Below are 21,304 nucleotides of genomic sequence, written 5' to 3'. Positions count from 1 at the left end.
GGCACCGGGGGTTCTCGGGCCGGCGCGAACTGCACTTCGCACGGCAGCCACTGGAAACGCGGGGAGAAGCGGTAGGCCAGTCCGTCATACAGCCGTCGGCCCCGCCCATCGCGCACGGGCCGCCACCCGCCGCGGCGCGGCCGCTCGAGATGGCGAGGCCACCGGTACACGGGCAGTGGCTCGAGCACGCCCCGGCCCATGGCGTCCACCGCACCGGCGCACCCGACGCGGCCTCCCTGCGCGAGCACGGGTGTCTGTCCGTAGACGAGCGGCAGCCAGTTTGGGTCGACGAGCCCGGGGGTCGCCTGCACGGTCGTCTGCGTCTCGGCCCCCGACGGACCGGCCAGACGGTCCGCGCCACTGTCGTCGTTGGTCTCGCTGTCGCTCTCTTGGTTGAGATGGCTGTCCGAACGGACGACCTGACGCTGCCTTTGCACGCGCTGCGGCCCCCACTGCGTCTCCTGGTCATGGTCGTGCACCAGTGCCTCGACGTGGGCGGCCAGGCGCCTCAGCAACGCCGGCGCCAGCAGGCCGTCTGCCTTGCACACGCGCGCCCCGGCGTTGAAGACGGTCACGAGGCCTCCTCCGGTTGCCGCGAACTGCTTGGCCTTGTCGCGCAGCTCGGCACGACACCAAGCCAAGGCCCGCGGGCTCAGCAGCGGCCACTTGGCCACGGCCTCCCGCTCCCACCGCGCGAGCCCGTCTGCGTCTGTCTTGTCGTGCAAGACGGCGTCGTGCCAGCCCGGCTGGTCCGTCACGTAGTTCATGTAGCGCAGCATGTGCACCTCGCGCTCCGTCACCCGGTCCTGGGCCCAGTCGTGGAACCCGTGCGCAAATCGCTGCTCCACTGCGCGCTCGGCAATCACGGGGTAGCCGCAGCCCGGCACGCGGAGCGGCCCGTGGCCGCTGTTGTCAAAACGTCACGTCGGGCGCTTCATCGCGGTCGCGCATGACACGTAACGCGTGGGCCCTGCGACTCTGTGCACACATGGCCGTCGAATCCGATGCGCATCGTTGGGCACGAACATATGTGTCAGGCCTCTCGGGGGTCCACGGCAGGTAGAAAAGGCATAAAAGGCGTGTTGCCAGACAGACCATGACAACAGATGACGAGCGGTGAATTACGTTCCAACGGGCCGTCGTTTCGGTCCATGTAGGGCTGCTGCCTGTTCGGATGCATGACCTTCATAAGTAGACGCTGAGCTGATGCTCTCGGGTAAATGACGAGAATGTTACAGTAACCAGTTTTCTACTTTTGTTGACGTATCTTTACTGCACTGTTGCGGGTCATCTTCGCCCACCTTTGACTCCGCCCTCGAACTACCGCCTGCAGATCTTGACTATGCTCTGCAGCTGATCGTTGCGGCTGCTGGAACCCCAAGGTACTAACTCAACAAAAACGTGTATTCATAGTTTGTCCCTTTGAATAGATTGGGATCTATATGTGAACTGGTATAACATAACGCCAGAAATGGACCGTCAACTCCTAGTAAATCATCCGAAACCCGATGCCCTCTGCGGCATGTGGCCCTCCTTCTATGTCTGTCTGTCTCGTGCCGTGCCTCTTCAGCCAAAGACCAACCGCAGCAGCATGGCGCCCAGAACCACACTCAGAACCACAATCGTCCGGTCCACCCACACAGGCACCGCCTCGTCCGAGTGGGGCCGCACGCGCCTCTGCATGTCACGCTGGCCTGGTGCTGGTGCCGCCGTCTGTGGCTGCATCCGGCGGGCCACGCGGCCAGCGGCAATCGTAAGGCCCGGTGCGGGTGCAGGCGGGGCTGCCACTGCCGCAGCAGCCGGTTGTGCGTCGGGGAGAGGAATCGTCGGTGTCGGGGCGGGAACGGCGTGTGCAGGCGCGGCGGGCGGTGGCGGCGGTGGTGACGGCAGCTGGCCCTCTAATGGTGTTGCGGGTGTGGGCGTCGCTGTCGTTGTCGTTGTCGCCGGTGCAGCAGCAGGTGCGGTCGGTCCTCCTGATCCTCCTGATCCTTCTGATGCCGCGCCCGCTGGCGCCGTCTGGGGCGTCGGCAGCTCGTCCCGAAACACCAGCTTCAGCTCGGCCGGCACCACGTCTGCCTCCTTTGTCGCCGCCGACCCCCCGGCGGCCGCCTCCTCGGCCGCGCTCGCTTCCAGAATGGCGGCGTTTGTCCGCCCGCCGCACCCTGTGCACACAAACGACGCGCTCTCGATGGCCAGCCGCCGCCGCACCATGTCCGACGCCTCCACGCCGCCCACCTGGCCCTTGGGGTCCGTCTCCATAAACGAGCGCAGCGCGACGAGGGCCGTGCGCAGGCCCCAGGCCGGCTGCCACGTCTCTTCGTGGTGCCCGCTAATCGACAGGCAGATCTCGCGGTTGGCCTCAAAGCGGCCCGAGGGCGTGGAGAAGCGGAACGACGGCGGGCGCAGCGGGTACGTCGGCGGCAGGACGATGCGGCCGTGGTAGATGCCTTCGGAGTACACGGAGTTGGGCGGTCCGCGGAGGGTAAAGTGCCATTCGAAGAGGTCGGTCTCGAGCGGCGCCGCGGCCAGATCGGCGGACGGCGACGCGGCAAGTTCTTGTGCCTCGCGGACTGCCATGAACAAAAAAGGGGACCTGTTAGTATCAAACGACGATGCGAAAGACGCCGTGGGGATGGGGGGAGGGAAGCTCACGAATGCGCCGGATTGTGGGCGACTTGGCATTTCGCCGAGACGTAGCCATGATGGGCAATGGGCGGGATGACGTCGATGGCGCGACGATTCTTCGGTGAGGAGATGAGTTGAAGTGACAAAGTGAGAAGGTTGAGAAAGAGAAACGAAATGGTCCACGAAACCTAAAGGTGGTGATAGAGTTCGGTTTGTCGATGTAAAGGCGAGGCTGGCCTTTTGGGTTCAATAGTGGAGGCTGCTAAAGTAGCCTGCCCGCGGCCTCCGTCGGTGCTGACGTGATTGGGACTTGGAGGCGCATTTGGGGGGTTGCTAGCGTGATAGTTGTTGCCTTATTGGGCAGGCTGGGCTCGTACTGTTCGTGTAGTGTGCCGCCACGCCAGAAAGCCACATGTCCTGTCCTGGAAGCAGCGACCGGCCAGCTTGCCCCTGAAATTGATGTGCCGCATTTATGACCAAAAAAAAAAAAATTAATTACAGTAGGCAGAGACAGTCACGCAAGGGCAAACAAACAACGCAATATGTATTCCGTGAAAGCGAGAACGAGACGTCCCTACCAGGGCCAATGATTTGCTTTCGACAGAGATGCCGTTGAAGTTGCTACGCTTTCGCCGCAGCGCGCTACAAGTGAGGACAAGAGCGACGGCCGTGAGCTTCCCATCACTCTCGTCGTGACCAGGCCGAGGACGACATTTGCTTCATTCATACAGACAAGCGTTCAATGGATGCCTTCCTCTAATTATTCTTGGAAGCTCGTAACACTCGCCTGACCTAATCATGAAGCAGAGTAGACATGGCCACCGTATCTGCCAAGTGGCAGCAGCTGGCAAGAACTGCAGTGAGCATTGACTTACACGGAAAGAGCCCAGGATGCAGCTCTCGATCGCACCTTCTCGTTCAGGGCGTTGTGCAAACACAAAACAATGGATCAGCTCTTTCCGTTTGTGTGGCACAATGGCATCGCTCGCTCTTTAGATTTTGTCTTTCCTTTCACAATTTCACATCGTCATATATTCACATCGTCACACTTTCGCAGCTTCACGACTCACGCCCGTACGATCCCCGCTCATAAACCTCACTACGTCGGCCATGGAGGACGACGACGAGAAGCTCTTTCAGTGCTTCGAGTGCGCAGACGGCGTGCAGATTTTTGCCACCGAGGAAGCCCTTATCACGCACAAATGGGACATGATCCGGACCACGAAGCGCAAGTCGCACATGTCCTGCCATGTCTGCAAGCTGGACCACCGCACGTTTGAGGGCCTGGTCCGCCACTACCAGCTGAACCACCCGGTGAAGCAGCAGCTGCACTGTCCCGGATGCCGCGCCCTCTTCACCCGGCTGCACGCGCTCATGCACCATCTCGACAACGACGATTGCCCGCACATTCGGGCGAGCCGTGTCAAGGAAAGCCGTGCTCTGCAAGTGCAGGCCACCAATCTTCTGGCAAGTGCGGCGGCCCAGGCCGCCCTCGACGGTGGCGGCGGCTCGGTGCGCGACGACGGTGGTTTCAACGTCAATGCAGAGTCCGCCGTCGACGGCGTCGTCGCCCCCGACGCGGTGGCGAGCCGGGAGACGCAGCTCGGCATCTTCAACCACAGCGGCGTGACCGTCGGCGACTTTGGCACCTTCATCAACATTGACCCCCGCGAGGCCGCCGCCGTCGCGGCTGAGTCGAAGCTCGAGACCGTGCGCACGACGACGGCGAGCGGCATTCGCGGCAATCTCGTGAACCGAAGCGAGAACAACGGCCATGCGGTCCCGCCCACGTCGGCGTTGGCCTCGGAGGCGCTGCTTCTCAAGCGGCAGCGCAACATGGGCGTCGGCGGCATCCTGGACCGGAAGGGCAAAGGCAAGGGGAAAGCCAAGGCGGACAAGGACGAGGACGAAAACGAGGACGCGGTCGCGGATGCGGACGCGGATGGGCTGGCTGTTGGCGCTGGAGCGGACATGGACAGGCTCAAGCACCGCCAAGTGGTTCGTGACTTCCGCCACGGTGACTCCAAGGCGCCCGATCTGCTGACGGACGACCATCTCAACGCCGTCCACCAGCGTTTTCAGGGCCTGAGCGTTTGGGCGGGCCAGACCATGCTCAAGCCCGAGGCCGCTACGCACCACGGCCATGGCAGTGACGGCCCCGGCGGCCACCCTGCACCAGCAACCAAGCCGGCGCCGCGTGGCACACCCGCCAATCCAGGCCCGGCCCTGGGTGCCGGCCTTGCCAACCTCGCCAACCTTGCTGGCATCGCCGGTCTCTCGAGCCGGAGCAACCCCGATGAAGTCAAGGCGGCGGTCGCTTCGTGGCGGGCCGCTGCCCGCGCTGGCATGGGCGCGCGCGACCTTGGCGGCGGCGACGGCGGCGACATCCTCGCCCACGCCATGGACAACACCTCGCCCCGCACGATGGGCATCACCATCCACCACCCGGACCACCCCAACTTCAGCGTCTACCGCTACGAGAACAAGGCCAACCGCCGCTTCAATTGCCCGTACCCCAGCTGCCAGAGCGTGGGAAAGCTGTTCAAGACCGCCGGCGGGCTCATTGGCCACCTGCGCTCCGAGACCGCGCACTCCAAGGTGCGCGTCCAGTGCCCGTCGTGCTTCGTCCTCTTTGAGACGGTCAATGCCCTCATGCAGCACTGCGAGTCGCAGTCGAGCCGCTGCCAGTTCCGCGAGTCGGACGACTACATTCCCTTCCTCAACATTCTGAGCGCCGGCGCCGCCGAGATCCACGGACGCAACGTGGACATGACGCTGTCCTACGATGTGCAGGAGGGCGCGGCGCGGATGCTGCTCATGGACGACGGCCAGGACACCGAGTCGCAGGCGGACTCGCAGGTGTACTCGCAGGCGTAGAAGCGTCGCCGAGGAAAGTCTGGTAGGCCACGAAGACACAAGGCAGAATAAGGACGGTGATGAATCTGGGGGAGGACGAGATCGAAACGGATAAAGAGATGACGACCGTCAGAGGAAAGGACAAGCTGCAAAGCACGCAGACACAGATACACATTCACCGTGAAATACTCGGATTCAATTTACAGCTCTTCAAATTTGTCTAATCCAAGAGGTAGTAGCTTGGGCAACAAGTACACCGTAATGCAGTAAAGGATGAATATCAAACTGCAGCGCTGGAAGGCGTCACGTCACCTGAAACTGTCCTACAGCAGGCATTGCATCCCCCACTCACCTGCTCTTTAGGAGACTTTAGCGCGTCGCTTGCTAGCTGCGGTTGGCTGCGTGTACAGTATCTGACGAATCATATGCTGTCATTTCGACTAGTAAGAGGCTGGGAGCGTTACAGCGTTCCCTGAAATAGAGCTGTTTCAGGGACACTACTCTGGCCACAGACGTCCATTTCGGGCAAGCGCCTTGCCGGTCGCGCCTTCTGCCTCGCTTCCCCATCGACAACGGCAACCCACGAGCGACTTCCTTTTCCGTCGCACGAATCCCCCAATCCCCCCCAATCTATATCGACGACACAAACAACACACATCACACGAGACACCTCGATACTCAGCCCCAGTGAACGGCAACCATCCCCCGGCCGATGCTCCCGCGCCATGTCCAATCGATACGGCGGCAGCTTCCGCAACGGCAACGGCTACGGCAACTTTGGTGCTCCGCCGCCACAGCAGCAGAACCCGCCTGCACGACAGCAGCAGCCTCCTCCACCGCAAGCATCGCCGGCGCGGCAGCGACTCCAGCCACAACCGCAGCAGCAGCAGCAGCAGCAGGACGAGTACGACCCGTACGGCGACGGGTACAGCAGCAGCAATGGGCGAGGCGGCGGAGGCTACATGAGCTCATCGTCGCGCGGCGGGGACGACCGCAGTGACCGAGGAGACCGGGGCGACCGGGGCGACCGTCGACCTCCTCCACGAATGGGCGGCAGCGGCGGCGGTGGACGCCAGATGTACCGGCAGGCCGACAGCGAAGACGAGCCCTACGACCAGTACGACGACCGCGGCCCTCTGCCACCCACACAGCGCCGTCCGCGACAGCAGCCCTCGAACCAGCAGCTCCAGTCGCAGCAGCAGCCACCATATGGACGACAGGGACCCGGTGGTGACCGCGGCGGTGGCTACAGCGGCGGCGGCTACGGCGGCGCGTCGTTGCAGCCCGAACGCCGCCAGATCGGCCAGGACGCGCTCGACCGCATCCGCGCCGAGTGGCCGGCCATGTGCCAGACGGACTGCGTCCCCGTCCAGATGGCCCTGCAGCTGCTCGACAGCAGCTCCGTCGGCCGCGCCCACGAGTACCGCGCCTTCCAGCGCACCCACCAGTACCTCCAGGACTCGCTCAAGGGCATCGTCCACGACTACCACCAGGGCTTCAACAGCTCCATCGGCACCTTCCACAAGATCCAGAGCAGCATCCAGGCCTCGCAGAAAAAGGTGCGCACCCTCAAGGAGGGGCTCGCGGCGTCCAAAACCAGTCTCTGCAAGACGGACCCGGAGCTCGCCAAGCTGTACACGGCGTCGCAGCAGTACGACGATCTCCTGCAGACCCTGGCCGACCTGGACGAGCTGCGCCAGGTGCCCGAGCGGCTCGAGGCGCGCATCTCGGAAAAGCAGTTTCTGACGGCCGTCGAGGTCCTGCAGAACGCGCTGCGCAAGCTGCGCAAGCCCGAGCTCGACGGCATCGGCGCCCTGTCGGATCTGCGGAGCTACCTCGCGAACCAGGAGACAGCGCTCATGGACATCTTGGTCGAGGAGCTGCACGAGCACCTCTACCTCAAGTCGCCGTACTGCCAGGAGCGCTGGCAGACGCTGGCCAAGCACCAGGGCGCGGGCAGCGGAAGCGGCGGCGGCGCCGCCGCCGCCTCCACGACGACCGCCACCGCGGCGGGGACCCGCAGCAGCGCGACACCTACGCCCGGTGTGTCGGTGCTCGGCGCCTCCATGGGCCCGGCTGCGTCGGCCGCCGACACCCCCGCCAACTTTGTGCCCTTCTTTGCCCTGCTCGACAGCATGGACGTCGAGCATGCCGTGCAGGAAGACCCAGCGCGCAACCCGGAGGGCGACACCTTTTACTACATCACGCTCGTCATCGAGTCCCTGAACAAGCTCGGCCGCCTCGAGGCCGCCGTCGACCAGCTGAAACAGCGCCTGCCCGTGGAGCTCTTTTCCGTCGTCCACGAGACCGTCAACGAGATCGACCAGAAGCACCCCAGCTCCCTTCGGGGCGGCAGCGGCAGTGGGACTGGCTCCTACCTGGCACGCGGCGGCTCGGGTGGCGGCAGTGGCGGTGGTGGTGACGGAACCGGTGCCAGCGGCGGCGGCGGCAGTGGCTCGGGTGGGGCAGCGGGTGCCGCATCGTCCTCATCCGCCGCAGCGGCAGGCGCTTCTACTGCCGCCAGCGCGGGCCTCCACATCTACGGCAGCCGGGAGATGCAAATGCGCGCCGACGTCATCTACGATCTCCTGTGGACTCTGTATGGCAAATTTGAGGCCATTGCCGAGGGCCACCGCATCTTCCACGAGTACATCAAGGCGCTGATCCGCCGCGAGGGCGCCGGCAACAACAGCGCGCTGCTGGGCAGCTTCAAGGAGCTCTGGAACCTGTACCAGAACGAGATCCGGTCCCTGCTGCACAACTACGTCACCACCGATGCCGACCTCTACCGAAGCGGCAGCCACGGCGGCGGGGACCGTGGAAGTATGTTTTTGAACGGCGGCGGGCTTCGGAACGGCGCGCTTGGCGCGGGCGGCAGCCGCGACAACATGTTCAAGTTCAACGAGGCCGATGCCAAGTCGCTCGAGATGGCCACCGAGTACGACGCACTGGACGGCATCATCCGCGCCGCTGTTCCCGGCCTGACGAGCAACAACGGCGCGGGCGGTGCTGCTTCTGGCGGCACTGCCGCCGCCATCCGCGGCGGGCGCAAGGGCGGTGACAAGAAGGGCGGGCGAAAGAGCTACGGCGCTGCAGGCAGTCTCGACCCATTGTCGCAAGCCGGTGGCGGCGGTGGCGGTGGTGGCGGCGGCGGCGACTTCCACAAGTCGCTTGTCGAGCCCAGTGTGTTCAACATGAGCCTGCTTCTGCCGCCGACGCTGGTGTTCTTGCAGCGGCTGCGGGGCATCGTGCCGCCCGGGTCCGACCTGGCCGCGAGCACGCTGACGTCGTTCCTCGATAACTTTTTGGTCAACGTCTTCCAGCCGCAGCTGGACGAGACGCTCGGCAAGCTCAGCGACGCCGTCTTTGGCGAGGCAGACGCTTTCCAGATCGATCCGCAATGGAGCCAGGTGGCGCGCCGGCCTGTGTTCAAGGGCACGACGGCCTTTTTCTCCGTCGTCACGGCCTTCTGCCGCATGCTCGGCACCATCCCGCACGACCAGGCGCTCAGCGCGCTGATTATCACGCAAATGATGCGCTACTACGATCGGTGCTTCAGCTGGTACAAGGCGCTTGTGACCAAGACGCAGGTCGACAGCAGCGGCAGCGGCAGCGGCAGCACCACCGATTCGACAGCCAACACGTCCAGCCCGACGGGAAGCGACGCCGACTCCCAGCGTCTGCGCGTGTCGGCTGTGCTCGCCCTCGAGGGCAGCGATGTGGCCAATACAGTGCGTGCGCTCTGGGCCGTCGATGAGGAGCTGGCCGACGCAGCCGAAACCGGCGCCGCGTCTACAGCAGCCACCTCGGCCGTCGACGATCCGATGGTCCTCATGCTCAAAAAGACAGCGCTGCTGCAGCGCGAGGTGGAGCAGCTGCTGGCGCGCTACAGCGGCAAGAGCCAACGCCTCGGCATGAGCGACGTGATCTCCGACCGCGATGCCATCACGTCCTTGTGCTTGCTGTACACGAGCATGAAGTGGCTGGCCGTCAAGATTGGCGGCCTGCGGCACATTACACGACCCGACGGCGACCCTGTCGGCCCCGGCCGTGGCGCAGGCAGCAGCAACAGCGGCGGAGGTGCGAGCGGCGCGGCGGGCTCCGGCTCGTCGTCCGCCCTGGTCAAGCCCGACAAGCGGCGGTGGACGCTGCTCAACACGGAGTCGGGCAAGGCTCTGGCCGATTCTGGCCCCGTCTACCTGCCCATGACACAAGAATCTGTGCAGTATGTTTTCCCCTCTGAAGGCCCCGCCTCCATTCTCAAAACGAAACGTGGAAACATGCATCCCATACTAAAGCTCACTTCCCAGATCCTTTGATAGCATTGTGTCGTCGTACGAGGAGCTCGCGGCCACGTCGCTGCTAACGCTGCACCTCGAAGTGCGCTGCCGCATCGCCTACGCGCTCGGCGTCGCGCTGTCCCCCGAGGCCACGGCGCCGTACTTGCTCGACCAGGACGTCAACGAGCCCGACCCGCAGATCCTGTCGCTCAACAGCGAGCTCATCGCGTACGACGAGACCGTCGTCCGCTGCCTCGTGCGCGACCGCGAGGTCGACTTTGTGCGCCAGGGCCTGGGCCGCCTGGTCAACGCCTATCTCGTCGGCAACGCCAAGATGGTCACGCCCATGAACAGCCGCGGCTGCGGGCGCATGCAGCTCAACATCCTGGTGCTCCAGCAAAACCTCAAGAACATTGAGGACGGCGTCGACCTGGCGCGGGCCGCCAACTACTACGCCTTGTTCGACAAGGGCCCCGACGCCATTGTGGCCAAGGCCAAGGAGTGCAAGGAGCGCACGGAGGCGGAGGCCGCCGCCACGGATGCCGCCGCGGATGCCGCCATGGGCGCCGACGGCGAGGCGGCCCACCGCAACGACACGTTTACGTACGACGAGCTCAAGGAGCTGATTGAGCTGTACTACTCGGAGCAGCTGGCGAACCCGGAGCGGGGTATTGAGAACGCGGCACGGCGGCAGATGGGCGAGAAGCTGATGGAGCTGGGCGAGCACCTGTGGCAGATGTGAGGACGATCGTGAGACGATTTGGGGATGGCTCGATCATGGGAAACGGTATATACGAAGAAGGCAAATGACGATTGATTTTGAGTTGACGACCGTGGAACAGCAGTACAGTGTCACCACGATATGGCCATGTGTAGGAAGGATGACGATGTCACACGAACGAGTGACATCAACGAGTGCAATGTAAGGTAATTGACTGGTTTGACTACCAGATCTATCTGAGTTGCTATGCGACAGTATGAAGCATCCTACGAAAAGACGTGGTGGTTACTAGAAGAAGCAAACAACAGTTTCGAAGAAGACAGCGACAAAATAGCTGTAAGATACAGACTATGATATGGTGATGCTGGCACTGTGGGAATGGAATTCTCGTCATTTTGTTGATTTGAAAGTGCAGCGTTTCGTCCTGGACGTCTCGTTGAGTGTCTTTACAGGTCCACATAATGGCACTTGGCACCTGAAGGCCCCAAAACCCCCTGACGACGCCCCCCCCCCCCCGGGGGCCAAACTCCACATTGGCACTCTAAAATTGGAATGGCAGGGCACACGGAAAACACGCTAACAGGTTCTACTTTACGTAGGGCGCGCACCCGCAGCTTCCGGAAAGAACGACAGGACGCGGGAGGAAAAGGAGGCGCCGTCACGGAATGGAAGGAACGGGCAGCTCTTTCTTCATACGTACGTAGATGTGGTTTTACTCTTTCCTGATTTATTTACTTCGCGGTCGCTGTTTCCGTTTCCAGCCCTCCTTCTCTTGCCCAATTGTGCGCACTGCCACAATTGTCAGTGGTCGTCAGCAACTCGGCGCAGCAGGAACGACTGGGACGTACCAGTGCCCCGTCTCCACAGCCAAGAAGCCTACGAAATACATCCACGTCGACTCTCCCTCTCTCCGTTTCAACCTCCTTTTCCACGACAACGACATATCGACAACGTGCCTTTTGCTCTGCGTCCATCCCGCACACGCCCTCCACCTGTGATGCCCGCCTCGATGGCTGCGTCTGCATCTCCTGTCGTTTAGCGTTTTGCGTTGATTGAACCAACTTTCGTCCTGCGTCGTGCGTTGTGCATCTCTCGCCTCGACGTTGCACTGGCAGAATTTCGCATTTTCCATTTTGCATTTCGCATTTTGCATTTCGCATTTCGCATTTCCCGTCACATTTTCCTACCGTCGCCACATGGACCGCAACGGCCGTCGTATGCAGACCCACCCCAACACCTTCTCTCGCCGGTCTTCCGACGACCCCTACTCCAACTCCGTCGAGCTCCTCAGCCACGCTCATCCCTACACGGCCGAAGACGAAGACCATCCCGACCATCCCGACCATCCCGACCATCCTCCGCCGCCTCCCGCCATGATCGGCCGCCGCCTCGCCCGGCGCCTCGAGCGTGCCTGCTGCACCTGTGCCACGTACTTCCCGCTCGCGTTCGTCTACAGCATCTCGACATGGGCCTGCTGGGTCATTGTGCACCTCGTCACCACCCCCGAAGCGTACAACCACGCGTCCTGGACGGGGCCCTGGTGCGCCGTCGTGGCCGTCGTCATCTATGTCATGATGGTCTGGTCGTACACGGCCGCCGTCTTTACGTCGCCCGGCAGCACCACCAACGACCAGGGCTACAGCACCGTGCCCACCAACTCGGCCTCGCCCTTTAGCGGCCTCGCCGACCACAACGAGGGCGGCGGCATGGACTCGGGCAGCCTCACAGTCAAGTCCAACGGCGAGATGCGCTTTTGCAAAAAGTGCCAGGCCCGCAAGCCCGACCGTGCCCACCACTGCTCGACCTGTCGCCGCTGTGTTCTAAAAATGGACCACCACTGCCCCTGGCTGGCCACCTGCATTGGCCTGCGCAACGGCAAGATGTTTCTTCTGTTTCTGATCTACACCTCCTCGCTCAGCATCTTCTCCTTTGTCGTGGCCGGCTCCTGGGTCTGGACCGAGATTGTCAACGACGCCACCTATACCACCGCCGGCGAGAGCCTCATGCCCGTGCAGTACATTATGCTGACCGTCATCGGCGGCATCATCGGCTTTGCTGTCGGCCTGTTTACGGCCTGGCACATTGTCCTTGCGAGCCGCGGCCAGACCACCATAGAGTGCATGGAAAAGACGCGCTACAGCTCGTCTCTGCGCGGCTCCATGCCCTTTACGGCGGCTGCCACCGTCGCTGGCGCCATCGGTGACGGCATCTCGACGCTGTCGGCCAATGCCCAGGCAGCCGCCGCCGAGCGCGGCGTGCCTCTGCCGCAGTACGGCCGGCAGATGAACCAACTTCATGGTGGCGGCGGCCACAGCGGCGACGAGGAGCAGGGCATGTTCGCCGGTGTCCAGGGCGCACACGACGACAACGACGACGACGACGACAGCACGCTGCTCAACTACAGCAGCAGTGTCGCCAGCGGTGCCCAAAGCCAGATGGGCCGTCGCATGACCTACGACGACCTCGAACGCTACCGCGCCCAGAAGCGCCACGAAGCCTACCTCGATGAGCAGGACAGCGCCAAGCTGCCGCACGCCTTTGACCTCGGCACCCGCCGCAACCTGCGCCACATGTTCGGCACCAAGCCCTGGCTGTGGCCCATTCCCGTCTGCACCACCATCGGCGACGGCTGGACCTGGGAGGCCAGCCCCAAGTGGGTGGCCGCCCGCGAGCGCATCCAGAAGGAGCGCGAGGCCCAGCGCGCTCGTGAACGGGCCGCTGGGTGGGGCATGGACGACGGCGCCACGTCGCCGCCGCCCATTGTCGTTACGTCTGCCACGCCTCCACGGCCACGCCCACAAGGACCCGGCCAGGGCCAGCCACCTGCTTACAACCCGCAGCAGCGCTACCAGAACCAGCGCGCCGCGCCTCCTTCCAAACTCAACCTCCACCCTTCTTCGTCTCGGACGCAGCCGAGCCGCTACCACCGGTCGCCGCTCGCCCCGTCCAAGGCTGACCGTATCCTGGGCCGTGACCCCAACCAGGGCTACACAGATGCCGACTCGAGCGCCCGCCGCAACAACGAAAACACCAACCGCAATGCCGTCTCGATGGAGCGGTTGAGCACTACCGGCCGCAAGCTGCCAGAAGACGACGTGGACCTCTTTGAGGACGACGAAGAGGACCACGACGACGAGCTCGACAATACGAGCGAAGAGGACGCCACTACCTTGGCAGATGCGCCCATTCTCGCTCCTGCACAAGACCAACAGAACCAGCGCCGAGCCCTGTCGCCGCTGCGGGCCCGCTGGATGCCCGACCCCACCAGTGCGCTCCTGCGCAAGGCGTCGCCCGTCGGTGGCTCCGGTGCAGGCTCGCCCACGGCCGGTGCGGCATCCCCGACCAGCACATGGCCAGAACCTGCCGATGGCGCCCACCAGCAGCCGCACGAGCAGCTGGACGATGGCAGTGTCGACTAAGTGTCACCTGGGCCACACGCCCTTTGCCAATTTCATCATGTACATGTACATATAGCACGCGCCAATTGCTTTTTTTAGACAACCCCCGTCCATCATTTGGCGAGGCGGGATGGGAGCAGCTTTTGCATTGTTCTATTTTTCTGGCGCGTTCATGGGTCTTTTTTTGTTTCATCTGAATTTGTTGTATTTGTTTTGGGTTATGCAGCGGTTTAATTGCTCTTTTTTTTAAAAAAAAAAACGGCCAAAGTAAAGCATACAGTGTGTAGTCTATCAGTTTTATTTCTTCCGTCTTGGGTTTGACTTTTTGTCTTACTTCGTACTTTTATTCATAAAATTGTTAGCTAGTTTGCAGAGATATTGGCCGCTTTCACACAAAGGATTTATCACATATAAAGATGCCAGGAAATGGTCATGACGGTATATCATTCGATATAAACGAAAATATGAATGCAGTGCTGTAAGTCGATACTATAGTAAACATGATAATATCCCGTTGGTCTCGGTGCCAAGACTCCATTCTCTCTCAGGTATGCAAAGTGTGAAAATAAAACGTGGCCGTCACATGCAAGAAGGAAGTCGAAAACTGGAAATATTCAGATGGAAAGAGAGGGGGTTTGTGGCATGACCAAATTGCGCAAAATACATGTGTTATTCTAACGAATCCATTGTCTGAAAAATAGAAAAACCATCCGTCCTATGAAACAAAATGAGACGCAAAAAAGAATAAGTGAAATAAGGGAAATAAGGGGAAAAATAGCATTGTCCTAGTATGGTTGTTCGTGCGTTTGATTTGTTTGCGTCGCCTTTCTATCCATTAAACGTGATACCAAAAATACAGAATGATGTGCGGTCGTGAGTGTGAAGTGTCCATCCACCGTGGGGGGAATAACAACAAAATGCAATCGTGTAGACAAAAAGAAAGATGTGATCAAAAAACGCCGGTTGGGTTGGGTAAAAAACTGCGGGAAAAGAGGTGGAAAGAACTGAAATAAAAACAAACATAACAAAAAAAGAAACCCTTGGATGCGCTGACCGTTTCAACCCACACGTCGCTATGCTAAATCTTTTGTCATGTCTTGAAGCTTGCTATAAATGGGACACGAGAGGCAGAAAGGCAGAAATGCAGAAAATGACCAAAGTCCAAAATGACAAATGAAAACGAAAGAGTAGTACAAGAAGAGAAAGAAGAGAGGCAAGAAGAAAGAAAAAAAGGATAGGATGGCATCATTCGACTGGCTCACGACGGCCCGCTGTCGATACTCGACTTGGGGCTCTGGTTTGTCGTGCGGTTGAAGACAGTGCGGATGCTCTTGAGTTTGTTGGTGCTAGTGCTGCCCTCGGCTGCGTCGGTTGCGCACGGCACAAAGACGCTCGTAATCGGCTCCTTGTGGATCTCGCACAGAAGCGTCGAGAACATGTAGCGGTCGGCATTCACGTCCACGAGCGGAATCGTACGATAGCCCTGCTTGAGATTGCTGAGCTTGGCCGTAAAGGTCGCCGTGGGGTTGGCGCTCGTGTACTTGCCGTTGTCGGCCAGCTTGACGCTCATCCGCACAAAGACCAGGTCGGGGTATTTGGTCGTAAAGCGGAAGGTGAAGCGCTGGTCAAAGACCGGGTTGAAGCCGTTCCCGGGGGCGATCTTGGTGCGATAGATGAGCGGGGTCAGCGGCACGTGGTCAGACTGCTGCTTGCTCTCGTCGCGGTCGCGCTTGTCGTCGGCCATGAAGACCTCGACCTCAATGTAGGGATCCAGCGTGCGGCGGTCGGGGAAGTTGACGGGGCGCATCAGCTGCTGGGCCGAGACAACACCGATGCTAAAGTTGACGTTCTTGCGCTCGCGCTTGAGCTCGCGCGGCTTGCTTTCCCCAGGCAGGTTGGGTAACACCTGGAACTGGCGGCATTCGCGCGGCTTCAGAACGTAGCCTGACTCGTCGGTGCCGCCCGTAAACATGGCCTCATTGAGCTGCATGCCCAGATCATACGTCTGCCAGTTAAGCGCCGACATCTGCACGCCGCGGCGCCAATGGCCCAGAGGGTTAAAGTTGGACGAGCCAAACCGGTATGCCTTGGGGTACACGCGCATCAGATAGCGCATGTTGTGGAAGTACACCGCCTGGCGGTAGTCACGCGCTTTGGTGCTGCGGTCGTACACAGTCTCATCCCACGACAGAATGTGGTTGAAGGCCTTGCATTCGGGGTCCTCAAAGGGCGTCGTCTTGTGCACGCCAACGCAGTAGACAGCCAGGCAGCCCAGTTCGGGCACGATCTTGCTTTGCTTGTGCTTGGTGGGAGCCTTCTCGCTGCCACTGTCGCAATCGCTCGTGCTGCTGCTCGGGGTCTCACGCGCCACCTGACCTTCGGTGATGGTGTTGACCGTGGCGACGCGCGCTTTGGGGGTGCTGGCCTTGCGAGGCGTCGTTGGGGTCGAGTAGCCGGGGCTGAGCACGGCGGGAGACTGGCTGGCTGAGAACGACAGAGGCGATGGCTGCGAGTACGTGGGCGAGTAGACTACGCTCGGGACATTGCCGTCCAGAGTCAGCGCCTTATAGTACGGCGTCGGCAGGCTGTTGCCCCGCCGGCGGCCCGAAAACTCGCTCGTGTTGGCAGCAATGACTTCGCTCGCGGTCTGCAGAGGGAGTGGCGGAAGAGTGGCCGTCGTGGGCTGCTGCGTCTTCTTGGTCTTGATCAGGATGCGGCCCCGGAGCTCAGTCGGCGAGGGGAGGCGGTTGGTCGCGGCCGAGAGCGGTTCGGTGACAAGCTTGCTGCCAAAGACCTCACGCATGATCCGGGCCATGATGCGCTGCTGCTCCGGGTTGCAGTGCACCTCGAGCGAGATCCACAAAGGGAAGGGCGACTTGGCGAATGCATAGCGGTTGATAGCATTGACGGCCTCACGGAAGGACATGCTCGATGACAAGGTCTTGCCGTGGTTGACAATGGGCTGGCCGTCGGCACCATCCCAGCAGTCGATCTCTACACAGCGACAGCCACGTGTGAGAGCGGAGATGTAGCCCTCGACGCTCGACGTGCCTGCAATCTGGCGACCGACCAGGTAGGTGTTGTGCGAGCTAGAGATGTAGTACTCGTTCATGGGGCGGTCAAAGGTGTACTCCTTCGGCTCCTTGATGAAGGAGAGATTGTAGGTCGACGTGAGGTAGCTCGCGAGGCCAGCCTCCGACATCCGCGGGACCTCCTCGCTGCCGCTAATAGCCGACTCGCCATCACTGATGACGGCAATGTCCTTTCCCGACGACGATGAAGCCTTGGGCCGGCGGGCAAACTTGGAGAACACAGTCTCCCAGGAGGCAAGTTCATCGTCGACGTTCTCGCCCTGTGTGTTGCGCAAGAAGTCGAAGAACTCGTCGCGGGTGATGCCCAGGCTCGCGTTGGATGCCAATGTGCGGTAGATGGCATGAATGTCGCCGCGCTTCTTCATCAGACGCACAAACTCTTGGAAACCCGCGTAGTTCAGGCGGCCCGTCTTGTGCACATCGGCACTGGCAAAGTTGGTGCGGAGTCGCTCCTGAGGAACATGAATGTGCAAGTTGCGACAGACACGCTCGACACCCGCAAAATCAATCTCGCCAGCAAGGGCTGTGGTGGACTGGGTGCTAAGCTTCTCCGAGGACTGCTTGGCCATCTCCCGGTTCCAGTAGCCACGCACAGCCTTGTCGTTGAAGGCCATGAGCGACGCGATCAGATCCTGCCGGTGCTTGTAGATGGCGTCCAGCGTGGTCGTCCAGTCCAAGAAATTCTCCTCGGAATCAGCGATGAAATGCTTGACCTTGGGTTCCTTCACGCCTGGAACTTGGTAGAGGATGGAGAAAAAGCGGCCTTCGTCGGACTCGGGCACGTTGCAGTCGTAGCGGTACTGACGGATGTCTTCGGCGGTGCGGATCTCCTTGATGTCATCAATGTAGATGCTCTTGGACGGGCGGAACCGGTCCCAGGAGACCTTGCCGGCCTCGGCATCGAGGGTGAGGAGAACGCGCTTGTGCTTCTTGGACACTTTGCGAATAGAAATGCCATGGAGCAGAGCCAGCGGGATAACCGGACCAACCTCAGCGGGCGTGGGCGCCGCGGCTGTCGCGACGGAGCCGTTCACAGAAGACGTGCCAACCGTAGTGGCAGATGCGTCCGTGTTGGCAATGCCGTCGAACATGGAAGCCGCAATGCTGTCACCATCGTCCCGCTCGTCAATCTCGAACTCGGAGTCGGTGTCAAAGGTAGGCCGGTCCAGTATGTCGCTGACAGGAGTCGTGTTGTTGCTGTCGCTTCGTCTGCGAAGAATGCCGGGCCCGACACTAACGTCCCGGCTGTTGGGGTGCGCAGACGACGGCCTGCGTCGCGTGATCGCTCTGGAGGCTCGGTTGGACAGACGGCGGATGATGCTGCCATTCTGCCGGGATGCCTCTTGTGCTTGTGACATGGAGGTGGTGCTGCCGCTGCCGCTGCCCTGCTGCATACTGAGTGGCGGGGTGTTCTGGAGGAGAGAGGTTTCGCTCACCCTATGGCTCAACATCGACTCCGGCAGCTGGAACGAGGAGATGGGAATAGGGTCCAAGTCCCGTCCACGCAGCGGCTCCGGCGAGGGAAGCATAGAGTTGCCATACGCCGGTGTTGGCACGTTCGAGATGAGCGTAGGCGAGTTGCTGGAGCTTGACGTCATCTTGAGACCAGTGGATGCCGTGGACATGGACGAGAAGCTGGCGTTGGAGACGACGGCATTGTTGGCACCCTCAGAAGACTGCCTTGCCTGCTCCAGTGCCTGTTGCTGAGCTTGTGCCTGAACAAACCGTTCCACCATTGGGCCAGCCAACGCAGCGTTCTGGGTGCTGTGCCCACGACCGCTGCTGTCCCTCGAAGAGCTCCTGCTCAAGGCCATTTTCCGGCTCAGGGAAGATTTAAAACTTGAGATGGAAGTTGTGGGTGATGATGACAGTGGCGTCGATAATGGCGCTGTCGAAAATGAGCCGTCCTCTACCGATGATGGAATCGATATTGAAGAGGCGATTGGCGAACTGAAACTTGGATGTGAAGTAAGGTCGAAAAACGGCATGGTTTTAAAGTGTGCTGAACAACAACGTATAAGACGGAAGCTGCTCAGCACAAGCTTAAGAGAAATCAAATGCGGATGAAGTAAAATGTTGAAGTGGAAGTTGTTTTAAAAAAGACATGAAGAACTTCTCAGAGTACTCGTGGTCTGGTTGATGATGTTGAGTGGAAGTGAAAAGACAATGGTGACATGTGCCGCATTGAAGAAGAAGAGACGAAAGTAAGAGATGTTTTGATATGAAGGAGGTGCGTGTGGGGAAGGAATAGCTCATAAAAGAAGGATGCAGAAGTAGAAGAATGGGAAAGAGGAGAGATGGGCGTCCTGGAGGCTTATATAAAACGTTGTGAGAGCAGGGCGTATTTGTGTAAGTGCACTTTTGGCAACGCCTTGTCAAAAAGGTTACCTGTTGGAAAGAAGACGCGAATCGTAAAAGTGGACAGAAGAAGGGAACGGAAAGTTGATGCGAGTCCAGCCCACAACAAAAACAGAAGAGAACAGAGAAAAGGAGGGTGGGGTGTGGTGATTTATGTGCTTGAGCACCGACTCAGGCCAGCGGGAGTTTCCAATCTGCAGAATCAAACTGGCTCTGTGTGCACAGTAAGAACTTCGACTTCAGTCTTGGTATCGTCAGTGGCCGCCACGCACACGCGTTCGTCTGTTTAGTCGTGGTGTTGCATCTGCCGGTTTTTTGGGGGGTTTTTTTTTCGTCTGCTGTGCAATGCTGTGCAGCAGCGGTTGGCCTGCTATGCTCTTTCTTTGGGAGCACTTCTGCGTCTTCAGTTTCCTTCGGTGTTCGTGTACGTGTGTTCGCCTCCGTTTCCTCGGTCCCTCGTTTCTCGTGTGCCGCTGCTAATGTGTTGGTGTTGCGTGTGGAGCTTGGTGATCGACTTCTGCCCAGGCAGGCGGCAAGGGTTGCAGCGGGTGACGGGAGTCTATTTTAACGGGGAGAGGGGGCGTGTGGGAAAGAGGAAGGGAAAGAAGCATAGAAGGGAAGATCGAAAAAGGAAAGGAATAATAAACGAGAAGGGAAAACAAAAGAGCAAAGTTAAGCATGGGGGGACAGAGCCAGCAAATATAGATAGATACACGCCCAGGCAAAGAATGCAGGTCGCTGGACGCTGGAGATCGTCAAGGTACAGGCCGTGTACAAGTACGTCCTCGAAGCGTCCTCCCTGCTGGCGAATCTGATTATTTGCGAGGATGGGGCGGGTAAGGGCCGCAGTTAGAGGCGGCCGCCTGCTGCGACAGAGAGCACACGTCGCTGCAAAAACAGCAGACGTATTGTGTTGTATGCAGGCCGCTGTTTTGGGTTACAACCCAGTTCAGTGTTCCCACGACACAAACCTGGCATAGGGCCAAGGATGCAGGTGCAGTGGCAGAGTTGTTCCAGGGCAGACGCAGAGAGAGCAGGCTCCCCTGGCTGTTCCAGGGGGGTACCGCCTTTTCCTTGAACTCGTCGTTGGGGTTTTTGTTGTTGGTTCCCCTGTTCTCCAAAGGTCTTACAGAGCCGCCTGTCGCTTTTGTTGTAAAGCTGGCGTCACAGCTGTTCGTGGTGGTGTTGGGTCGCAATGTGAGGTCGGTGGCCTGTTTAACCGTCGTCGCCTAGCGGGCAAGTATGTTGAACGAGCAAGCGCAGGTGCTAACTACACGGCCGTCCACAAAGACGACGGCACCAGAGCTGAGTGCTGGTTGGTGTTCGTGCCCTGCACACTGGTCGGGAAGCAATGGCCAGCTTGTGCGTTACTGTTCCAGACGACAGGAAAAGCGACAGTTCGTAACAGCTGCGGGAAAGCCCACAAAGGTCGTGAGGCAGGCGTGAGGCAGGCGTGAGGCAGGCGTGAAATTAGAGTTTATGAGCGATGCCAGCTGGGGACGCGCACAAAGTGCTCGCTTCTTTCGTCGGTGTTGCCTTTGGGTGCACGTCCTGCGTTCGTGTTTGTGTTCCGGTTCCGGAATTCAGTTCTGGTCGACCGTTTCGTTCTGTGCAGTCTCGTACTGGCAAAAGTCGAAGAGGGCCGTGGCCATGCGAAAAGTCGGTGTCACAAGGCACGGAGGAAAAGAGACAGAACAGAAAAAAACAACGAATTCTGCGCCGAAATGCGGTGACGAGCTGGTGACTCTTACGAGAGAGCTGGAGCGGCGGCGGTTGCTAATGTGCGGATGCGTTGGCTTTCAGTTCCAGTGGCCTGTGGGCGGGTGGGTATATGCGCGCGGTGTGAGTCTGTACGACACAGTCGTTGTAGGGTCGTCGATATGCGTTTGGGAATCGTAAGAGGTTGTTGGCCGTGGTCAAGTTGGTGACGGGGAGGGGAGTCTGAGGAAGGGAAAGAAAAACAGGAAGAGAGAA

At 60.2% G+C, this 21,304-nt stretch overlaps 5 protein-coding genes across 5 annotated transcripts; 3 read left to right on the top strand and 2 right to left on the bottom strand.

The window, feature by feature from the left end:
- Positions 1 to 1,566: 1,566 nt before the first annotated feature.
- On the bottom strand, positions 1,567 to 2,701 carry SPSK_00145 (ubiquitin-conjugating enzyme E2 J1; the record flags this gene model as incomplete). The annotated part of the gene is made up of 2 exons (XM_016727125.1): positions 1,567 to 2,570; positions 2,653 to 2,701. 2 exons carry the CDS (start codon positions 2,699 to 2,701, stop codon positions 1,567 to 1,569), a joined length of 1,053 nt encoding a protein of 350 aa, XP_016586434.1.
- Positions 2,702 to 3,735: 1,034 nt separating this feature from the next.
- Positions 3,736 to 5,502, top strand: SPSK_00112 (uncharacterized protein; the record flags this gene model as incomplete). Its single annotated transcript, XM_016727092.1, has 1 exon — positions 3,736 to 5,502. One exon carries the CDS (start codon positions 3,736 to 3,738, stop codon positions 5,500 to 5,502), a length of 1,767 nt encoding a protein of 588 aa, XP_016586433.1.
- A 704-nt stretch (positions 5,503 to 6,206) lies between these two features.
- SPSK_00071 (exocyst complex component 4) lies at positions 6,207 to 10,503 on the top strand (the record flags this gene model as incomplete). Its single annotated transcript, XM_016727051.1, has 2 exons — positions 6,207 to 9,706; positions 9,792 to 10,503. The coding sequence occupies 2 exons, from the start codon at positions 6,207 to 6,209 to the stop codon at positions 10,501 to 10,503; spliced, it is 4,212 nt and encodes a 1,403-aa protein (XP_016586432.1).
- A 1,175-nt stretch (positions 10,504 to 11,678) lies between these two features.
- SPSK_00092 (palmitoyltransferase PFA3) lies at positions 11,679 to 13,901 on the top strand (the record flags this gene model as incomplete). Its single annotated transcript, XM_016727072.1, has 1 exon — positions 11,679 to 13,901. One exon carries the CDS (start codon positions 11,679 to 11,681, stop codon positions 13,899 to 13,901), a length of 2,223 nt encoding a protein of 740 aa, XP_016586431.1.
- A 1,237-nt stretch (positions 13,902 to 15,138) lies between these two features.
- Positions 15,139 to 18,786, bottom strand: SPSK_00074 (1-phosphatidylinositol-4,5-bisphosphate phosphodiesterase; the record flags this gene model as incomplete). Its single annotated transcript, XM_016727054.1, has 1 exon — positions 15,139 to 18,786. One exon carries the CDS (start codon positions 18,784 to 18,786, stop codon positions 15,139 to 15,141), a length of 3,648 nt encoding a protein of 1,215 aa, XP_016586430.1.
- Between the last annotated feature and the right edge of the window lie 2,518 nt (positions 18,787 to 21,304).

The sequence above is a fragment of the Sporothrix schenckii genome, assembly GCF_000961545.1.
Source record: "Sporothrix schenckii 1099-18 chromosome Unknown Cont46, whole genome shotgun sequence".
Classification (NCBI taxonomy): Eukaryota; Fungi; Ascomycota; class Sordariomycetes; order Ophiostomatales; family Ophiostomataceae; genus Sporothrix; species Sporothrix schenckii.
Note: the sequence above shows the minus strand (reverse complement) of the source record. Positions and strands in the feature narration are given on the sequence as shown.